The sequence below is a fragment of the Takifugu flavidus genome, chromosome 6, assembly GCF_003711565.1.
Source record: "Takifugu flavidus isolate HTHZ2018 chromosome 6, ASM371156v2, whole genome shotgun sequence".
NCBI lineage: Eukaryota > Metazoa > Chordata > Actinopteri > Tetraodontiformes > Tetraodontidae > Takifugu > Takifugu flavidus.
This window is the reverse complement of record NC_079525.1, coordinates 4,069,525-4,091,148: the sequence shown is the minus strand read 5'-3', so window position 1 is coordinate 4,091,148 and position 21,624 is coordinate 4,069,525. Positions and strand designations below refer to the sequence as shown.

Genomic DNA, 21,624 nt, shown 5'->3' with positions numbered 1-21,624 from the left:
GGGTGGTCGACCTGTCTGCATCACCTCTGACCCAAACGCTGGCCCTTGTGGCCTGGCCAAAACTGATGAGAAGGGATAATGTAGATTTGATGGTGCTTTGCATTGATTATCCTTCTCCTTTCTCTTGTCTTGTGGGTGTTTGTTGCCAAGTTTATTTAGCCGCTGTCGGATTCATGAATACTAATCCAGGGATCATAAGCAGGTGTGGGCAGATCAATGATCCAGCCATCAATGGATCACTGCAGGAAGTCTGATTAGGATTTACAAACAGGGAAGCTGCAGAGTTGTTTAGTGAGTGCGCTCATTCCTGCGTGTCGTCCAGTTGATTGTAGAGGGAGGTGGCTGGAGATGAGACACACAGGCTGCAGTTGTGTTGCGAAATAAATATGATGGGTTTGCAGACAAGCTCGAAAAGTGGAAAAGGGATACAATTTTGCAATATTTAGTATCAAAATTACAAAGGCAATTAAACATTGACTGCAAAAGAATGAAATTTCATTCATCACCTGTCACCATTGCATTACTCTGGGTGTGGTTTTAGAGATAAATAGTGTTGTTGGGGGTTTATTGTTGGTGTAGTGTCCTTTTAAGTGTACTGATAGTGTGTAGTATTAAATTATTTTATATAAATAGTCTCATGAGCAGTATCTCTTCCCTGTAGAAGCTCATTATCATATTGTATACTAGAAACACTTACTGTACCCTCACACACACGCACACGCAGGCATTGACAAGGACAGGAGATGATAACACCCCCCGTGTCCCCCATTTATAAAAAAAAACCCAAAGTCTTTTTGATTAATGACACACTCAACGCGGTACGCGCCTTTTTTGTTATCAGCTTTATTTCTTAAAGAAGTAGCACCTGTCGGCTGGCTTCCTGTCTTCTAACTTCTCCCTTTAACCTATTTGTAATTTACTTCCCGTTTTTCACCTCACTTCATCCCCACATAGGTAATATAGTCAGATTACACATCTGTTTGGATGTCGGTGACCATGAATGTGTGCGAGTGGGACACTTGAAGGGAAAATGTTCAAAAGGAGCGAACAGAGTGAGTGAAAAGCTAGATAGGAAAGAAATGAGGAAAGAATGACGGGCTCTAATGCACCTATTTGTCATATCTGTCAGGGTGTTGTTTAATGCTAATCTAATCAAAGGCAGGATCTCAGTGATTGCTCTGCTGCACAGCTCAAACCTCGCTTTTCCTTTTGGTTCCCAGCCCAAGATATGTCTTCCTCTCTCTATGCTCCAAGCTACGCCATGCAATCCCCACACACACACACACACATGCACACATTTTTCTCTCTCTCCGTCTGAAAGGACCAGGCATTGGCCAGCATAGTGTTGATTGCTTCAATAAATCATCCAACCAAATTCTCTCAGAGCTAATGCAAATGTAATTTTATTGTTGTGTGAAGGGAAAGAGGAAGGTGGGGTCGGGGTGGGGTGGGGTGGGGTGGGGGCTGCTGCCACCAGGGAGAAGGGGAAAACAGGGGCAGACTTTCCTCCAGGCGAAATTACAATGCATAATTATTTGTGTTTGTTCCTCTTGTGGATGGTGAGAGTGAGCCAGCGCTGTGATTGATGATGTTACTTTAAAAAAGAAAAAAGTTTGCCGGGCCCTTTGGCACAGGAACCTGCTCAGCTCTTTCACAGGAAGTGCCATTGTTTCCGCTGTGCAACTTCCTGCCTTCGAGCGCCAACCCTCAGACGGACTAGATGGAGATGATTTTGATTGATTTTGCTCACCCCTCCCCTGCGCCCCCACACCTTCGTCCAGGATGCGATGGCGTCGCTGTGAAATTTTAATTAATTTCACGAGCTTTGTGATGGAGTGGAGCCCGGGTGAAGGGTCAGGAGGCTGGGGACCACAGAGCAGTTTTTAATCAGGGATCCTATGAAAGTTGCATTGGCGGCCACAACAGCCTGGCTTTGAGGATGGGATTGTAAAACACCGTTTGATAGCGCCCAGGTTCTAATAACTACACAGGGACTCCCAATTAAAGAACCATTTTGACAAGACATTAAGTGTTAAGGTGGCGTCCTGCCTTGTTCTCTGCAGGAATATTGATCCTTGATGACTGATGATGAATATACAAAATGAGGATTAATGATCATACACTGTTGCCACAACAGATTATTTCTCTAAATAATAGAAGGAGCTGCCACATACAGTTTGTGCCACTGGCGACGTGCTCAGTTCAAGGCTGTGGTCGGTCTAAAAATTAGAAACGTTGCAGATTTTGTCAAGGGTTAATTGATCTATCAGATTGTAGCTTTGGTGATGGTATACACATTCCTAAAATCTGAAATATTATAGTTTGTGGTGCCAGATTTTTTAGATTTTTTTTTTCAAATCCCTTGTGCATAATTTCTGAAAATAGGTTTTCTTCAGTAACAAAGTCATTCACTGTTAAGAACCATTCTCCCCCAATTCCCTTGTGCCTGATGGGGTTTAACAGTTTAGGCCTGTCCTTCTCAGTCTGGTCTTTTCCTTGTTTTCACATCTAAAGCATTTATTTCTGTATTCTTTCATAGACTCTGTGGCTAAAATAGTTCTGAATGCCGTAGGTGTATAAGAGTTTTGCCTCAAACTGCTCCTCCAGTGCTTTGAGAAATCATCTCATCGGTAACTGGACAGTCTACGATGAGCAGAGGCCAATAAATCTTCTCAGTAGCTGCATTTGTGTCCTGTAGATCAGCCATTATTGTCCGGCCCCTCTGTCAGCCCATCCATCTTTCTGCCATTTATCAAAAATGCATCCGGTTCGTGGAGCAGTAGGAGAGAAGAGACTTGCGAGGCTCCATTTTCGTGATTGTCAACCTCCCACAAAAAGAAATCAGTATCTTGTAATTATAGTACAAGTAAGAAATTCATAATTCTTCTTATTTTATCACCCACCTACTGAAGACTTTTCCCCAGATCCCATTTGGAGTCACAACAACATGAGTTTTATGTGCTAATCATGAGTGATAGAAAAATATCACTTCTGAGCTCCACTTTACTAGGAGCAAATTAATCCCAACTAACCTTTTGAGTGTAGTTTTACAAATGGTTAACAGTGTTTGTGAACTATTGATACTCTGGACTGGCGGACGTTGTAGTTGTGTACTGCTACAACAGTAATGTGCATTGTTTACTCGTGTGGTTAATCTAATAGCAAACTAATAACCCTTCCGTTAATTTGTTAATCCAATAGTCACACCTTATTACAGATCCCCATCCAGTGTCTCCACAGTTAACCTGTTTAACAGATGGCTACCATCCCTCTCCCAGTTGAGGGAGAAAGACATTGACTTCCCCAAACACTTGGCTCATCCTGACCTTTGACCCTCTGACCCCCAGGTTAGAAGAAAGAGTGGCAGTTTAAACCCCTGCAGTCGTGAAGCAGGCGGGTCATGAGTGCACGGTCATCCTGTTCTGTGCAGCAGCACAATCTTGGTTAGAGATGGATTCGAAACTTGGAGACCCTGAATGTGTGAACCCACCTCTGGTGTGTCGTAACACATGCCTGGTTGTTTAGGGGCTAACAAAATTAGCTTTGTTAGACGCTTGAATGTCAAGTTGTGTTGGAAACCGTATCGGTCATTTCCCTGAAAATGCTGAATCCGTTTACACATGAATGATGCTTTGATGGCTCAAGCACAGGCTGTGTTGTATATGAACCACATGGGAAGGTGAGAGAAGCGGCGAGGAATGCACTGAAGCCGAGGGACAAAACGACTTTCCTCATCATTTTACTCACAGCCAGACACGCTCCCCACCGAGGAGTCAAACAGGCCGGCTAGGTTCAAGATCAGTGCAACTCAAAGTGTTATTCTTCCTCCCTCCCTGCTCGCCCTCGCCCCAGTATTCTGCTCCGCCGATGTGCCACGCGGCTCGTAGTTCAGAGCACTATCTCATGCTGTTTATTCTTTGAAACGGCGTTCTCCTGCGAGACGTAGAGAAAACACGCTAACACCAACTGGCACTTAATTCCGCAGGCTCCCCATCGGTGCCAACTATGCAGCTACGGAGGGGGCAACAGCAGGGTGTGTTGTGTTGGGGGACCCGGGGGTCGGGGGAAAGCTTCCGGACAGGAAGTGAAGTCTGACAGAGAGAGGGGAACAGTGAGGCTCCTTTAAGCAAAATAAGAATATTAAGTTATTCTTTAAAGCGGTTACAAATCAGATGCTTTAATTATTTAGTTGGTTGTTTATGAGCAGAGGCTAAACACATTTAAAAGTGTTTAAAAAAGGGTTTTGACAAGTCAAGCTGAGCTCCCACTGAGTGGCAATATTCATGTAACGTTTATCTAACCTGACAGGTTTCTTGTTATTAGACCGTCTAAAGTTTCTCCTTCTCTCCTGCCGACAGCGTCGAAATGACTTTTAACCTTTTGTTAAATGTTTGGCCCAAAATATAATTCAATAACCATTGATAAGATGCCACAAAGGTATATTATGTCATACATTTTATTTTTTAATTTACTGGTAACATCTCAAAGCGGGTGTTTCAAACACGAGGCCATGCTGAATTAAACTCATATTAAGAAACCAAATAATTTCTACCTATTTTATATTCCACATGGTGACAAGAAATATATTCAATGTTGCACGTGGACTGTGAAAGGAATGCCACACGCTTTCCTATATTGAATGCAAATCACAAATCAAGTAACAGTGCCCGTAGAGCTGCAGCCTGCATTAATGCTCTATATTAAGTAGAGTTTTCTCTATACAGTTGCCTTTTAGTGTGGCGAAAACTCAGTCTCATCAATCAACCCCCCCACCACCATCTGCCTGGTTATTATGCTTCTGTCGGCCTATTTCAGAAGTTCTGAGTATTCATGAAGAATTCTCTAGTCTGTGTCGAGTTTGTGTGGTCGATGCCGACTTTTTTTAAACTTTGCTGTTGGAACGAGTGTCAGGAAGCTGTTTGAGACCCCGCGGCGTAAATATTTTAACATCAGTAAGTTTCCCTGTAGTTGTGAACACGATCGCACGTGTCTGTTTTTCTTTAGCCGTATATTATCTCAACGTGCACATGTGGAGGGCAGAGAGGGAGACGCCAGTGTTAAGTTATTCACACACACGCGTTTGTCAGACACAGACCCACCATGAATAAGCAACTACCTCCTTGACTTCTACTTTAATCAGTCAAAGGAATAATGTTTCTCTTCTTACTCATCCCCACATGTGGGTTCTTCTCTTGGCCCAAAAAAAGAAGAGAAACTCACATTTGATTGAGATTTCTGCTTTTAATTGCTTGTGTCAGCAGCACCTGTTTTGTTTAGAACAGTTTTTTTTGTGTAATCAGAGGAAAAAAAGAGGTCTTGGCCCCTTTAATTTTGCTCCTTTTTACCCGAGGATTTATGTCTTAGCGGTCCCTTCTATAGCTGTTTTCCCACAGCCTTTTCAAATCAACAAATACATGTGATTATGAGTGATGCCACCAAAAAGCAAAACTGAAATATTTATTATTTCTGGAGAGTCGGGACATTCGCCCCCCCCAGTGTCAGAGAATGTTTTCCTTGTGTTGTGGCGAGCCTGACGTTTGAAAGGCCATTTTGCCGAGGAGGTCTGTGTTTTCTCACCAGCGGTAGTGGTATATTTAGATGTTGATTATGGATAATCAGCTGTAATGACGGAAGTGCATGGCATGTGTGTTTAGACTCAACGCCATCATCATTGAGCACAGACCAAACAGAGCTGTCTTATTGCCTTCAGATTGAGATGGACAGTTCCTTAAATAGGTTTAAACTTTTATTCATACATACTCCCATCACACAAAGGAGGAGGCAGCCCTACGTGGCTCCCTTTACCCTACCTCCAGACAGTGGCCAAATTTCTGATCGGGATCAGAGGGCGTCTCTCTCTCCCTCTCTCCCTCGTCCCCCTATCATCGGCGGGGAGGTCAGGTTAAAGGTGAGGGGGTCACAAATAGCTGCTTGTATCTACTCATCAGGAGTTCTGTGGTCACGGCCCCTATTGTGGCCATAAAAGCTGCTGCACTGCTGACCAGGGCAGCTAAAATCCAATATCCTATCACTGAACTGTCCTCGTTTCCTTTTTGTCACTGGGAGATGTCCCTCAGATCAGGGTCATTGCTTTTTTAATTCAACTAGAAGAGCCATTTCTTAGCCTGTAATGACACCATTAGTCTTGCTATCACCTTTGTCTGCGTCCACCAAATGCCAATGGCCTCTGCGTCGTTCGTCAAACCTACCGGACCCCCTTTCCGAGCTGCAGGTCTACGATAACCTATTCTTGCTTTAGCTCCGCACCGAATTCCTCGTCTCTGGTTTCAAAGCCCAGAGAATTTTAAAGAAATCACATAAAGAAAATTTAATGTCACCGGTTTCCCGGCTCTCCGCAGAGTGCGTCTCTATTTACGGTCCCACTTCCTGCGGTGTTTATTTGAAATCCAACTCACACAGTCTGGCCTGGTCTGGAATATCCCCACGGCCACAGACTAACACTCATGTTTAATGTCCGTCAACTACAGTCTCGGCTCAAACCAGAGGCCCCCAAGGCTACGCTCACACACTTCCTCTAAAGCGAACCTCGGCTGCAGAAGCCCTCTGCCAGCACTCGACTCCAAACCCTCTGTTTCCACTCGCGAGCCCAGACTTTTATTCCCGCTGTGCCCTCTTTTATTTGGAGCGTACTGTAAACACGGTCATTGCCAATATGCTCCTTCAGGACAGAAAGCAGTCCTGAGCTGAGGTTAAGCCTCAGTTTGTTGTCTCTGCGATGTGCAGTTGGTTATGGTGTGACGGTGTGCAGGCTGTTCGGAGATTAGTTTCTTTTGGCACGCTCGCCGCTAATGGTTTTACATTTGTTGTGTTGAAAGAAGAGAACTGCGTGATTTTTCTCAAAGGTTTGCGTTTTTAATCTATATTAGAGATTCCTGTAAATTGATCTTTTCCTTCCTCGATGGAGCGCTGATATCCTGGTCCCCGGTGGGCTCTCCAGGTTTACTGAAAGGCCAGCCTCTACATAAACACACAGTTTCCGCTATCAGCTCAAGAGACGATGACAGCAGTTTATAAAGTTCACGTTACATCTCCTCGTGTGCTGTTTGATTTCCCCGACCCTGCGCACTTTTTGCTGTTTCGGCCTCGGTAGTGAAATCCACGTGATGCGGGACGTCACGGTTTTCCGGAGTCACATTTGTACAACATTTAATCAGAAGTTAAAACGCAGAACGTCTGCGACTTTCTTTGCTCTCTGAGCTTTGTTCATGCATATTTTCTCCTCGTCCCCTGAGAGGAAGAAGGGGGCGAAATGCGGCGACGCTCCGACAGGCCCCTTGACCTTGTTGCTTTATTATTCTTTTGACGGTTGTGTTGAAGGCGTTGAAATATTGAACAGAACATGAGAGATGAGGCCCGCCGAGTTTACCTTCACTTGTTGTCCTTTTCAAAGTCGAGGATTCTGAGTCGCACGCGTCCACGGCCGGATTGTTTAGACTGACACCTGGAACCATAACCTTGGTCAAAGAGGAGGAAATTTGCGTGTTTACGTGTGATAAATGCGCTCCCCACACAGCTCTCTCAGTCCTCTCCACCAGCTTGTCGCGCGTTATGTAGGTTACGACCGTAAGGAGCAGGATGTTTGTACAGGATCAGTAAAAGAACGTTTCCTTCTGAAGTTTCCACATTTCTTCACTGTCCAGAAAAAAATTTGCCTTTCAGTTGTCTTTAGATTGTTGATTTTGAAGGATAGAATTTGGATTTGGAATCATTTTGTAGATTAAATGAATCCCTGACTATATTTCCTCTAAACACACAAGATCCTGTGGATAAATGCTTCGATAAAATCTGAAGGCTCCTTTATGGGTTTGAGATTAAGATGTGATGTTGTGTGTTCCATTTGTTGGCTCACAGCTCCGTGATGTAATCTTAGAGACAGCCACAAAGTGTTGGTATAATGTCCTATATCCACGTGGCTAATTTCTTTGGGTTTATGAATACAAATATTTAATAGGATAAAATGTACCTTCTTTATCTCTGCTATAAAGTGTCGGTCCGATCATTGATATTGTTTCTATTCACTTGCAGGAATGGCAGAACTCCATCCAGAAGAATGCAGGTCTAGCCTTTATCGAGCTGGTCAACGAAGGCAGGTGGGTGACACCACTTTGCTATCGGCCGCTTTCCAGTTTCCCCAGTCCTCCATCACTTTGCGGACGCCCTCCTTAAATTGCTCTTGTGATCGGGAGCTCTTTATGATTCTGGGCTAAAAAAGAATCAATGATTTCTGGGGGGAGGTTGAAGTGGAGCTTGGGAGCATGAGGATGGACTATCTGTGAGTTCAAGTCTCCGTTCAATATCTGCCCATCCCAATGGGATATGGGAAGAGGGGAGAGGTCAGGTAGGAGGTGAGAGGGCTTCTGATCATTGGTTCCTTTGTGACACATTGGAAATGACTCTTGATTTCCCCCATCCTTCTGTCACCGTTTGTCTTTCTGGTTCACAGAAATGGTATTAAAATATTACTTGTAGGCATCATTGCTGCTTTTTTGCCCATTTCTCCATTATCCCCACAAGCCTTTACTTTCCTACCTAATAAGATTCTCTCCTTCCCTCATCACTTTCACTTACACGCCACCCATTTCACATTATTGATCTTTAGCATTAACAATTACCAGACCCTAATCCATAGTAACTCCAATAAGGCTGGCGTTGTAGACCTCTGAGCTTCCCGGGGAGAATTGGATTTAAAATCCATTTAGCTAAGATTGTAAAAGGTCAGACTTAAACAGCTATAACTGGAGATCTGGTCACTAGTGACAGTTCAAACCTGCATGTTTACGTTTAAATGTTAACTCTAATGGCCACTGGCAAACGTGTTGAGCCAGAAATGGAGTTGGCAGCTCAGAAATGGTATTAAAATATTACTTCTTACACAATAAAATCTCTAAGGCCAAACAAGGACAGCTATTTGGGTCAGTCTGGCAGAAATTTTATTCCGTTTTATTAACACCTACTGGTGGAAAAACTGCAGTTAAAGGCAAAACTTTTTCCTAAGAGCGCTGAGCTCCATAAAGACGTGCAGTAACTTGGTTATTGATAGCAGGGCCTCGATGGGGCCGTAGAGGCTGCAGAGGCCCCAGCACCTCCGCTCCCCTGCTGCCCTGTGCTGAAACAGCGGGCTTAGGTTACAGTCACCCCTCCTCCTCCCCCCCTCCCCCTTCAACAGTCAGTCCCAGCCTGCCCCATCCCTCTTCTCTGGCCCCTGGTCTGTTGTTGTTCCACTTTGCACAGTCCTGACCTTTAGTGCTGCAGAGAGCTTTCTTCAAACTACACAGACACGCGCGCGCACACACACACTATGTTGTTTCATTAACACTGATAAGAAGAGGGAGTTAAACTACATATGTAGCAACACAGGCAGAGATCCTTCCTACTGTCAGATTCATATCATTAACAGATTAATGGTACAAGCATCCCAGTTTGGAAAGCCATCAGCATGCGCACGGTTTTGCTCCTAAATTAGATTTCCTGGCTATTTTATGCGGTGCTTCTTCAGGATTTTATGGATATTACACGGCTGTTCCACCTTCAGGTCACAGGGTTTCACACAGTCGCCCAGCTGTTTTGAATACAACGAAGCTTAAGATTTTATGATATTGCTAAACATCTGCGTGACATTTTTATCTCGAGGTGAAATGATACACACGCAGGCTTAATAAAACATTATTGTCCGCATGCACCTCTGCATTATTCCACCCGTCCTCTGCCCAGGCTGCTGAGTCACACCATGAAGGACCACCTGGTCCGTGTCGCTAATGAAGCCGAGTTCATCCTGAGTCGACAGAGGACCGAAGACATCCATAAACATGCAGAGTTTGAGGTAAGATATGGAACATAACTGCCCAATCGAATGGAAAATAAATGCGGCTGGAGTAAATTTGTTAGATTTTAGCTGATGAAAAAGGATGTTTAGATGGTTTAAAAACTAGTTCAGAAGGTAATATTGAATAATAACTGATACAATTCTACCTTTGCATAATAATATGTCAGGAACAATTATGGAAGAGTGGAATTCCATCTACCGGTAAGTTATTGGTCAGATTCTCTCCTATGCGATGACCAGGAAGTTGATGACCAGACAGCTCTTTGTAGCTGTTGGTTCATTACAGAGAGATTCTTTTAACAACTGTTTAATAGCTTTATATTTCAGTCAGTGGCAGCATAAAACAGTTGATTCAACTGCTCCCAAAGCTGCGTCAGTCAAGTTTGAGGAGCTGTCAGAACAAACCTGGTGGATAAATGTTGATTTATCAAGCAATCCAGGAAAACATACTGAAGTCGTTGAAGCAGTGTTTTTGCATTTATGACGAAACAAATATTTTTTTAGTGTTAATTTATCCTCTAAAATGGAACCCCCCCCATCCCTTCTACCAGTTCTCAGCACAGATGTTGCCATTCATATGTTGCTGACTGGTCAACTCAGTCCTGACCCACGGGCATCCTTCGTTGTCCTTTTCCCTGCCCAGCTCAGCTCGAGTCCCGTCTGATCTGTTTTCGAGATCTCATCAAATCATTTCCTGTCCTGCTGAGATGCTGTCATTATCCCCCACCGGGAATGTATTTCGCCAGTGACAGGAATATGGCATTTTCCCCTCTCCTCCCTCTCTCCCAGCCTCATTTCTCAGGAACCTGCCAGCACTAAAAGCTGCAGACAGACCTGAGAGGTGCAGACCTTAAGGCCTGGCTGTGTGTAAACCCCACACCTCCTACTCTCAGCCCCCACTCCGCAGTAAAATGTGATGCTTTTTAGGGTCAAAGAAGGTTCTTTTTTACATTTGTGTAAAGCCAACTCTCAAAGGGGTGTTAAAAGCCCTTCAGGAAGGAGGCAGGACAGTTCCAAATCAAAGTTTGCCTTTGATGTCTAAATTTCTGCCCTCCTTTCTTTACTGGTGAACAACAGAATCTGGTAGGAGCCTGGATGGGACAGTGGCGCAATGGTTAGCAGATAAGCCTCATATAAAAAAGGTTCTAGGTTACGTTTATTGGTTCTATGTTGACTCTTAGTATTCCTTCCATGCTTGGATGGATTTGTATGGGGTGTATGTCCTCTAATGGACAGGTGTCTTTTCCAGGGTCCAGCCAGGCCTATTGCTCGATGCCTTCCGTGTCCCGTCTCTAATGAGGCTGCCTCGTGAATGCCTGATCTAAAAGTGTACATGCCTTTTTAGAAGCAAGGAAATAGTGCGTCCATAGTGAGGGCTGTCCTCATCAGGGGAGCTCATGGGAAATTTCCTCTTCATATGGAGCCTGACCGACAGACAGAATGACTTGGCGGCTGATCTGCACAAGGGAGCCCTCAAATGTTCCTGTTCCACCTCAGTCTCTAGATTAATTCATTCCTGAATTAGTCTTATGTGTGTTTTGGTCCATTTGCTCTCTGCTCTACCATATTTCTGGATCTTCACTATAGATGTTACTAAAATAAATTGCTATAAAACTATTAGAATGAGTAGAGTATTAATGTTTAACAATGAAAATAAGCTTTGAAATAAGCATGGCAGGGTCAGGTTAAAAAACACGACAAATTCAGAAGTATACCTTGTTATTAGGTTCATTCTCTTGCTGTCATTATAAGCTTATCTTTGTGGTCTCTGGACCGACTTTAATCAGACTCACTGCAGCTCGTCCCCAACTATGTCTCACAATTGAATTGCCCACTTAAATGCAGTTGCTCCTCAGTGACCCCTGAGAAGAAGAAAAACCCTTGATAAGTCTCGCTCTGATATTGCCCTATTGATTTTTGCCTCTATACAAGCTCTGCCTGAGCCCGCTGGAATCGTGGGTTTCATTTTGCTCTGCCACAATAAAAATAACAGGCCAATGAAACATCCCCCTGAGGGCGTGGGTGGCGGATTTTGAAATAATTTTCAGCTCTGTTCCAGTTTTTTACGGCATTGTTCTATTGTGTTGGGTTGATGGGACTTTATAGGTTTTTGTTGTGTGGAAACCCATGAAATGATGTGTCTAGAATGACTAATTCCAGCCACGATGGACTCAAAATGAGGTTTGCTTTATTGTGCAGCACCAGTAGCTTAAACCTCCTTCACTGAAATGTTTTACAAAGCTGTAAATTAATTAAAACGTATCCATATAGTTAAAATGATCGGAAATAAAAATAGCAGATACTTGACAACAGCCACAACACAAAAAAGCAAAATTATGACCAACCTGGTCACCTGTGTTTAATGCTTTTAGTATCCTTATTTTTCCTCTAGTGGTTTTAATAATATCAGAAATGACCCAGGTGGCGATGTGTTTTCATACTTTCATAGAAGTCCAGCTCAGACTTTACACAAACAGCAAGTTAACATTTAATCAGGGCACCACTTTAGAAGGCTCCTCCATGGCTCTGTGTGAATTGAAGGAGCTGAAAACCAGTGAGTCGAATCCCGATTGCCCCCGAAATATATTACCTCCAAGCTTGTGCAGTGTAGAAAAAAAACCAAAACAAAGATTTCCAACAATCATTTGATTTCACAGTAATATTTTTCAGGTGCTTACAGACCAGTACTGATGTAATAGATCCTCCACCTTAAGCCCAGGTCCTAAAATCAGTCACAAAAGGAGTTTTGTTTAAACCTATCTTGATTTTTAGGGTCTTTTGTCTATAGTTACATATGTTTGTAACCCCGGAATCCTCTCAAAATGTGATTCTGTTGAGTAATATCAGTTTATGTAACACATCCTGCTTTTTCAGAGATCTTATCTTTGTGAAAGCATGCAGAGGATTTAGAGAGCCATTTGCCTTGGACGTGTAACACATGCTGTCTCTGTTTCTCACTCACACCAACACTTGCTCTCTGTTGGACAGAATTGAGTTATCTTTGCCTCTGAGAGTAAGTTATTACAGTGAGCTCAGGGTGAAACAGATGAAGATAACTGGGGGAAATTCAATTACCTCTTAGGGTACTCTATCTAAAAGGATCCTTAATGTAAAAGGAGATCTGCAGATCGGATACAGCTGCCCTGCCCAGCAAATGATAGACTCTGATATCTTCTAGAGGAGCAAGCGATAGAAGGGAGAAGAGAGAAATCGAACTGGCTCTTTTTATGGGCTTGTTCATTAGCGATGAAATGTGGCGGGCTGAAGGGCGCAAGGGCAGATAAGAAAGTCCAGATAGGGAAGTGTGAGCAAGACCCAGCCACTTTTCTTCTTTCTTTCTCTTCTCTCACTTTTTTTTAATGCCCAGTTGATTCAGCTTCTGCTGTCATGTGGAGTAAATGAATCAAATCCAGTGAAAGGCAGGCCGATGCTAATTAACGCTTTGCATCTTTGTGCTTCCTTGGCTGAACATGTCAGATCATCCGGTCTGTTTTGCTTCATTTTTGCATGAGATTTTTGTGAAATTTGTAAGAAACAAACAAAAAAATAATTGGCATATATATTGTGTCATTTACAATCAAGATAAGCACTTTACAGACTTCTGCTCCAGCAACGATGGCAAAGAAAAGCTCCCTTTAATAGGAAGAAACCTTGAAAAGGACCAGACTCATCTGGGGGGACTCCGATTGGGGAGCGGAGAAATGGCAGGGGGGGAGGAACAGCAGGAAAAGAACAGACACATACATCATAAATGCAAATATATTTCACATTTGTAATAATAGCGATGTGCTTTATAGTGCAGTTGGAGTGTTTGAATTCCAAGAAGTAACAAATCGTTGGTTGTGGGTAATATTTTTTTCCAAACCTTCATTATGATGGAAGACAGCAAATTTACATCTCCCATCAGTAATGTTATTTTGTTTTTTTTACTGTACGACATGGAAGGTGGCAGGAGTGGGTACACGCGCTTGTTGAAACGGTCCTCTTGGTTCTGCCGGCTTTTCCGTATAATGAAGTCCCCAGGTAGTTCCTGTGCAGCTGCCATCGTTATGTTTGACCACTTCACCTCAAAGGTCAGAGCAAGAATATTCCCTTTTGTTTTTCCCTCGAGGAGCTTTAAAGCTGGAATAAAAAGCCTGCCAAAGAACTGCAGCAGTGGGCTGTGTTATGTTATATTTAAATTCTTTCAGTTACGTTTCCCCAACACTTCACAGCACAGTTCTAATCCGGGGTGGACGTGTGCTTTTTCTATTCATCTGGTTGAGTTCGTACTTAATTTGACTATTTTTCACCAACACTCGACGGTTTAGCAGGTACGATTTTTCACTCGGCGTGACCTTGAAGCCGAGCTGTAGACACGGCCAAAAAGAATGCGGTAGACGCAGACAAGTGTGGCGAGGGGAGGGCCGTGTTTTCACAGAGGGAAGAGGTTTGTGGGTAGAGATGAAGAGGCTGCCAGCTGAGCACGCTGACCAGTCCGTTATGGACCAGCCACAGACGTGGTGATAAGTGTGGTGCCTGCGTTAACCTTGATGGTCAGTAGCCAGGCTCTGGTGCCAGCAGCAGCAGCAGGATTAATTTGGTTTCCCTCCGTGTCCCAAAAGGAGGAGGAAAAAATCAATACTTGGGAGCGCGGCATGACAGAGGGGGATCATTCCAGAATTGAAGTGGCTGTCAGGCATTGTCATTTGGTGACTTTTGTTCGCCATTGTACTTTTAAGCCCTCATTTTTCTCCCCCTCCTCTTCCCTTCACCCGTTTCTTCCCCGGCCCATTGTCTGAATTCCCCTGGTGGCGTTTTATGTTCAAATTGGAAAACTCGAGGGCAAGAGATCAAGTGTAAGAGATTCTCTGTGAAGCCATAACGGCGGACTGGTTCAGCATCTACTTTTGTTTAGCAGCCCCCCCCATCCTCCTCTCTCATTTCATCCTCTTGTCTCCCCAGACCACCATTGTGTTCCAGAAGGAATTTACTTGTAGTGAATTTGCATTCTTTGATACCAGACAAGGACAAGCCCGATGTGTCGCCTTCCTTGGGACAGTTTCTCTGCCCGTTTGTAAATGAAACCCTCTGGGAGTGCTTGTCGACGGATGTGAGAAATTGGAGATTCGTGCCGCGCGATAGCCCAGCCGCGGAGAGTGGGAAGCTCTGACGTGCCACCGGTGTCAAGACATTGCAAATGAAGGGCTTTAATAGCATCGATGCTGCTTTTTTGATTCTCTCCCATTCTTCTCCAACAGCACCCCGAGACCCTGTTTTTGTCAGCCTGCGTGCTGAAAGCTCCAGGCCCCACTGCTAGACCTCTCTGTCACTCTAATTGATAAACACGGGGCTGATATCTTCTAATGAGACTCCATTCTCCAGCCTATTACACTGGTTAACCCTCTCAACCCAGTGAGTAAGGAAGAGGGGAGCCGAGGAATCATCTGACAACAACTACAGCATTTAGATAAGGCTGACATAGCCTATCTGACTGTTCCCCCTGCTTATTATCTCTAGATTCAGCAAGGCCATTTTGTAATAAATACCTTAGTTTTAGAAAGAAAACGACATGTTTTCAGCCTCCCGGTTCCTTCCCCAAACTCCGATACACATCCATACTTATTTATTTGAACTGTTGATGAATTGCGGGTGACACGGCTCAGTGTAATTGACTCGATTAATGCCAGCCATTATCATTTCATCTTCGCCAAGCTGTCTCCTCTGGCAGAGCAGACTCTCGAGCCGAGGCCGACCCTGTCAGCCAGACCATATAATGGAAGGTGCAGCCTGTGATTACAGTGTCGCAAGTCATAACAGTCTCACTTGCGCCTCGGTGATGAGATGGTGGAAAGCTAACTTCAGAGAGTTCAGTGTCCCTTTTACCTCAGCTGCACTCGTTTAGCCGTATGAATGGAATTGTTGGTCTTTTTCTGGTGGTTTTGAATCCACTGCCATCATTCTGGATACAAATGTTAAATATTGGGAAATTTTAATAATACCCAGATAAAGTAGGCTGGAACACATGGAATTTTTTTTTTTAGCCATGAATCAAGAAAAGGTTTTACTTTTTAAAAGGCGCATGGATTGGAGTGCATTTATTTGCTTTAATACTGCACAAAAACACAGATTTTATCATACTTCTGCGAGACGTGAATACAAAATGTTGCCGACATTGAAGCATTTTGCTCTAACTACCAAATTACCATAAACTCCACAGTGATGGACTTATTTCTAGAATTACCAGTGTGTTCTTTATCTCACTGAAAACTATCCCAAGTTGGGTATTTAGTGATGCTACATTGGGGTTCAGCATTTCTGGGGTTCATGGGTGAATTTGGACTTGAGACAGGAGGAAAGCCCGTTTCATGGAGGGCTTCAATGCTGAACACACAGGTGATGAAGTGCTTGTTTATGGCTATGAGGGTAAACCCAGTGCTGCTAATTAGCCCTGCAGACTTGACGTGTCTCTCACAGGCAGATGGAAATTGACTTTCTCAAACATGCTAATTATAGATGTTAAATGGATGGACAATCATGAAATAATTCATCTGGCGAAAATGGACCTCTTGGTAGTCTGATTGATTTGATGGACCCAGCGTCTAACATCTTGGACAGTCCTCTTGCTCCTGTTCCGTGATCCAGCTCCTCTTTTTCCTCAGATCAAGATTCATGGCCGGCCAACAAACAGCACAGTCTCTGCTGGTGAATTTAATAAATTTATTGAAAAAGAAAAAGATCACTGCTATTCTTGTTTTCATGTTACTAGCCATCACACTGCGAGGTCAAGCCCCACTCTAATGCCACACAAAGAGACATAGATTGATAATTTAGGCCCAGCGGCTCACCAGAAGCCACTGTAATGTGATTTATACGTATGGATTTTCTGTCAGATGTGAAATGTTGCCGTTGAAATTGAAGAGGAGGGCCCATTATGAAGCGTTTACTGGTAACTTTTCAAAAACAGGTTGCATCTGTCCCCCTATTAGAGCGAATTCTGGCTGGTATGACTCCCGTAGCAATGGGTTTGTTTAAGGTTAATCAGATTAGGAGCGTAATATTGAACCCCGACTGCATTTATAATCAAATGAGCCCTTCTTACTGCAGCCATTTGCTAAACTAAAAACAAAGACACACAAAGACGTCCATTCCAAAGCTGTTTATCTACACAGCCCCCCCCACCCCCCACCCCCGATGTTCTCACCTTTAATAAAAATCTAAGTGAAATGGCCGTTTCAAAGAAAACTGCAGGTTTGCAGAAGAAATTGAGTCTGATATCGAGATGGAATCAAAACACTGTTTTGAATTATAGTTGTTTTTTTTGCAGGCGGCACGATACTTTTAGCATCACTGCCGAGTTCAAAGGCCCATTGTGATAACAAATTCCGACAGAGAAAAATGTCCTCGCTGTGCATTATGGGTGCGGTGTGATTTGCCGGAGGGCATTAGTGAATATGTGTCCACTGTTATTAATCAACGTGACACGAGGGCAGAAATGACCCTTTTCATTTGGTTTTACTCACAGAAGAGTTTCCATGTATGAAAACATTGCACATTTTCTCGGTTTGTAGCGGAAAGTACATTTTCTTGGCCCGGTGGCCTCATGTTTTTGTTTCTTTTTCCACGCCAGTCCGCATGTGCACAGTATACGGCGGACAAACGAGACGAGGAGAGAATGTGCGACCACCTGATCCGGGCAGCCAAGTACCGCGACCATGTGACGGCCATGCAGCTCATCCAGAAGATCGTCAACATCCTGACGGACAAACATGGCGCCTGGGGAAGCTCCCCCACAAGGTAAAAAAGAACCTGCACCTGGCATATTAAAGACAGCTGAAAATATGATGTCATTGTTTCTCTAATGCATTGTTGTCATTTCACACACTGATTTCCATTTAGTTAAGTTGGAAATAATAAACATACTACAAACATGAATAATTATGCTGTTCCATGTTTAAGTGTCGTCAAAGTATTGTAATGAAAAGCACGTTTTCTACTAATGACTCCAGTTGCTGTGATGCTCTGCTCATATTTTCTCGTTCTGACTAATGAATCTGATTGAGTGAGATTTTCAAAAGTGAAACCATCATCTGTGGGTTGAATCGTGCAGCGACTCGGGAGGGCGACCAAAGCCATTTTAACGGCTCTGCTGCCATTAGGAACAGAGGCAACCACATCCTGAGCGTTACACCAAATAGGCAGCAGAATCCGCTGTAGCTATTCCCTAATGATGGCTGTTTGTGCAGGTAGTGTGTAATGGTGAGCTGCAGACGGCCGTCGGCTCACGCTTGTTAGGCTGAACCGACTCCCCCGGGACTCGTCTGGTGAGGGTTAGTTTCTGTTGGTTCAAGAGTCTGTCTCTGCCTTTGTCTTCCTTTTCTATTTTGTCAGGATGCAGCTTTATTTGCTCTCCATATGTAATCAGACTACTCTCAGCTATTGACCAAGGAGATTATGTTCTATGAGCCCTGGCTTGAAAAGTCCCCTATTACTGGCCCTTTATGCCGTTGAGCTATTGATGGTTTTCCTAATGGCTGCCGATGGGAACAGGGAGCGATTGGCATCGGGCCTTGGAGTGCAGCGCTCTTTTAATAAATCACAATCAGTCCAGTGCCATTACATCAATATTTTTTGGTCAATTACTGCGAAGGTCAGGTGGTGCAGCTTTGCACAGGAGCCTGTGGTATGTGGGCACGGCAGAAACATCTGGCGCTGCAACGCAGGGGAGAGAAAACAAAAACAAGATGGACGCAGGGAGAAAAAAAAGCCAAGTGCACCTGAATCCCTGCAGGCATCCACTATAAGAGATGGGGTTTCTCTAATTATTTACAGGCTGTATTGTGTGATGCCTATAAGTACAAACAGGAGGGGGAGTACGGCTACACACGGTGAAACCTGCAACCTTTTGCCATCCGTGGAAATGAAATCCAGGTACACAAAGAAGATACACAGCTATGATTACAGCCTGCTTCGGTGTAAAACCCGAGCCCGCCCGGTCAGGCCATGAGAATGTATTCCCCAAGTTTCCATTCAATAAAGAGACTGAAAATGAAAATATTATTTTCTCACAAGCTGATGGGGATTGTTGTTTCCTCATGGCGGACATCTAATATCTCCTGACATGGTGTGACCCGCCTGAATGCAATTTGTGTCTTAATATCCAGCTTACAGCACCTCTGGCCTCGGGAGAACGGAGGCGTTAGGTGATTTTCTTTTTTCCATTCTCTTGCCTTGTTCCCCGGCTGCGCTTGTCTCCTTATTTGCTGCATTATTCCCCTCCCTGTGTTCTCACACTCCAATTTTTGTGTCCTTTTCTGCTTCGCTCGTGTGGCCAGATTTCCAGGGAGGATTCCCCCAGCATGCAGGGGCTGCATGCATCACTTTTGTACCCTTGTCTGTCATCTTGTGTCACGCCAGGGGACAGATCTGCAGTCACACATCTGGGTCAGCTACCTGTTCCTCCGCCCATTTCTGTCCAGGCGCCTTGAGACTCAGGTGTACCACATGCCAGCCTGCTGTCTCAAGTGTCTGGTAACAATGGCACAAATGAAACTTGTCATTTTTCTCTCCACATCTTTTCATTTTTCCTTCTCCTTTCTCTGAGCTCAGGTCCGCTGAGCATCCAGACTGTTTATTTGGGTCAGGCATCATCTTTCATGTGTACGACACCTAGACAAAGTGAATGGACGTTGAGGCGAGGCGAGGGCAGATGATTGAGAGGGCCAACTCTGTCTCGGAGGACACACACTATTCTTTATTCCCCCCTCTCATATCTTCTATTGCATTCTAATAGGCAGACTAATGTACCATGGAAATTCACTCTGGGTGTAAAAGGAAGGTGGCAGCAGCTGAGAGATGGTGGGAGCGGTGTGAAGGCACGGCGCGCTTTCCTTTTTTCATCCCGAGTTGTTGTTGACAGTCTAGCGGCTCAGCCTGTGCGAGATGAAGTGAAACATTACTCAAGATGTGGCGCTTTAGGTGTCGGCCTTGGCACCGGCCGTTCACCTACTTTGTCTTCCTCTTTGCTTTTTAAAGCTGCGCAAGCATCCTTTTTATTCTCGGTGTACTCCCACAGTCCTTTGCTACAGCTGGTCCCCTTAACCCCCCCCCCCCCCCACACACACACACACACACAAACACACACACACACACACACCTTGAGCAGAGGCTCGCCTCCCTCTGCTCCTCCTCCCTCATATAAGCAGCTCATTTTCTGCAGCACCACTGCTCTAATGGACGCCCTTAGGCTAGAGGCTTCCCAGCCAAGGGACATCCATCTTTTGCCGTGTCACACTCCCGCCCGGCAAAAAATCTTTGTGATGTGCACTCCAATTTTTCTTCAGTAAATCAAATCATCCTTCCTTCAGAAAGACGAATGCTTTAGGGTTGGAGTGTTATAGAGAAAATCAATGCGGGCAAAATTGAAACAGTATGCCCCGGTATCGATCGGCCTTGCGAGATCGAAAACTAACAGCTTTGTAACTGTTCCGCTGGACAGTTAGCTGACCTGTAATGGACAAACTATTGATATTAGCATTACTATTTTATCTTCTGCTGTGTCATTTCAAGCTAGTAGCCAACTAGAGAAAGAAATTTTCCATCATATGTTGTGAAGAAACGATAGTGAAATGAAGTCTCCACAGTGTATTTTGAGGGTTTCTGCATGTGTTTGAATGAACTGCATCTCGGTGGCCAGTCACAACTATAGAAATATAGAAAATGAATACATAACCCTCTGAGATGTGAGAGAACATATGGCATTGCTGTGTTCTAATTTAATTACTTTCATTTAATCATATCACTTTTTTCCTCATCAGTAAGGAAACAATGTGTCTTTTAGTCCCTGGATTCACAAATTGTTTTAAAATGAATAATAAATGAGTGAAATTTAAAAAAAACATGAAAGGTTAAAAGCCCAGAAATATTAAATTAGCACTGATGATAACCTAAAACGCTGTACGAAAACAATTTGTTTTAACTGTACATTTACATTAAGCTAATGACCACGAATGGAATTTGAGTTATTCATCAGGTAATTTCAGTGATGTATATGCATATATATACTGTATATATATGTGCTAAAAATAATACATAAAACAAGAATGCTCACAAAAGTTAAAGGAACGCCTTCCCTTAATTGTTTTAAGCAGTTTCTCTAATTGCAGCGATACATCTCGGTTTGTTCCTTCGGTAGCTGCAGTGTTGTTTTGCTACGTTGAGCTGCGTCTTTTAAATTGCAGCTCTATCGCCCTCTTCAGTAATCATTTAATCATAAACAATAAGTGATCGCATGAGAAACCGCCGCAGCAACATTCATCTCCACTTGTGTGCGTCCATTCCAGGCTTAAATCACAATTATGATATGTAAGGCACGTGTTAGAGCCGAGGCCTGCTCAGCGTCTGAGCGCCTCTGCGTGCATGTTTTATGGATGGAGCATACATTATGGCCGCGGCGGTATGGTGCAGGCAGAGCTGAAAAAGGAAATGGGACTCCAGCACGTCAGCGGAGATCATAACCATAGGAAACAAGAACATAACTGTTTAGAGTACACTGACTCTCGGAAATGCACAACTGGAGAGGGGCAGGAAGACTGAGAGATAGAGATGGATAGAGCAGAGATCAGAGGGAGATTTGTTGCCAAAGCGTCAAAAGTCCAGGTGGGGACAAAGGCAAGACGGGGACATTTTTCCACGTCCTTTCTCTTTGATAGCCTCTGTACCGAGCTGAAGACTAAGTGCACAGACGTGCATGTAAATGGCTGTTTTCTGGATGAAAACCTCTACATCTGCTTCCTTATCAG

At 44.0% G+C, this 21,624-nt stretch overlaps 1 protein-coding gene across 7 annotated transcripts in view; it reads left to right on the top strand.

Moving 5' to 3' along the window:
* The window catches only part of lrba (LPS responsive beige-like anchor protein), a 126,253-nt gene that overhangs the window by 39,720 nt on the left and 64,909 nt on the right, over window positions 1-21,624 (top strand). For all 7 annotated transcript variants that reach the window (XM_057036402.1, XM_057036405.1, XM_057036401.1 and 4 more), the window contains exons 34-36: window positions 8,047-8,111; window positions 9,733-9,841; window positions 17,454-17,620. In XM_057036402.1, the coding sequence (XP_056892382.1) occupies window positions 8,047-8,111; window positions 9,733-9,841; window positions 17,454-17,620 (341 nt within the window). The remainder of the gene's footprint in view (window positions 1-8,046; window positions 8,112-9,732; window positions 9,842-17,453; window positions 17,621-21,624) is intronic.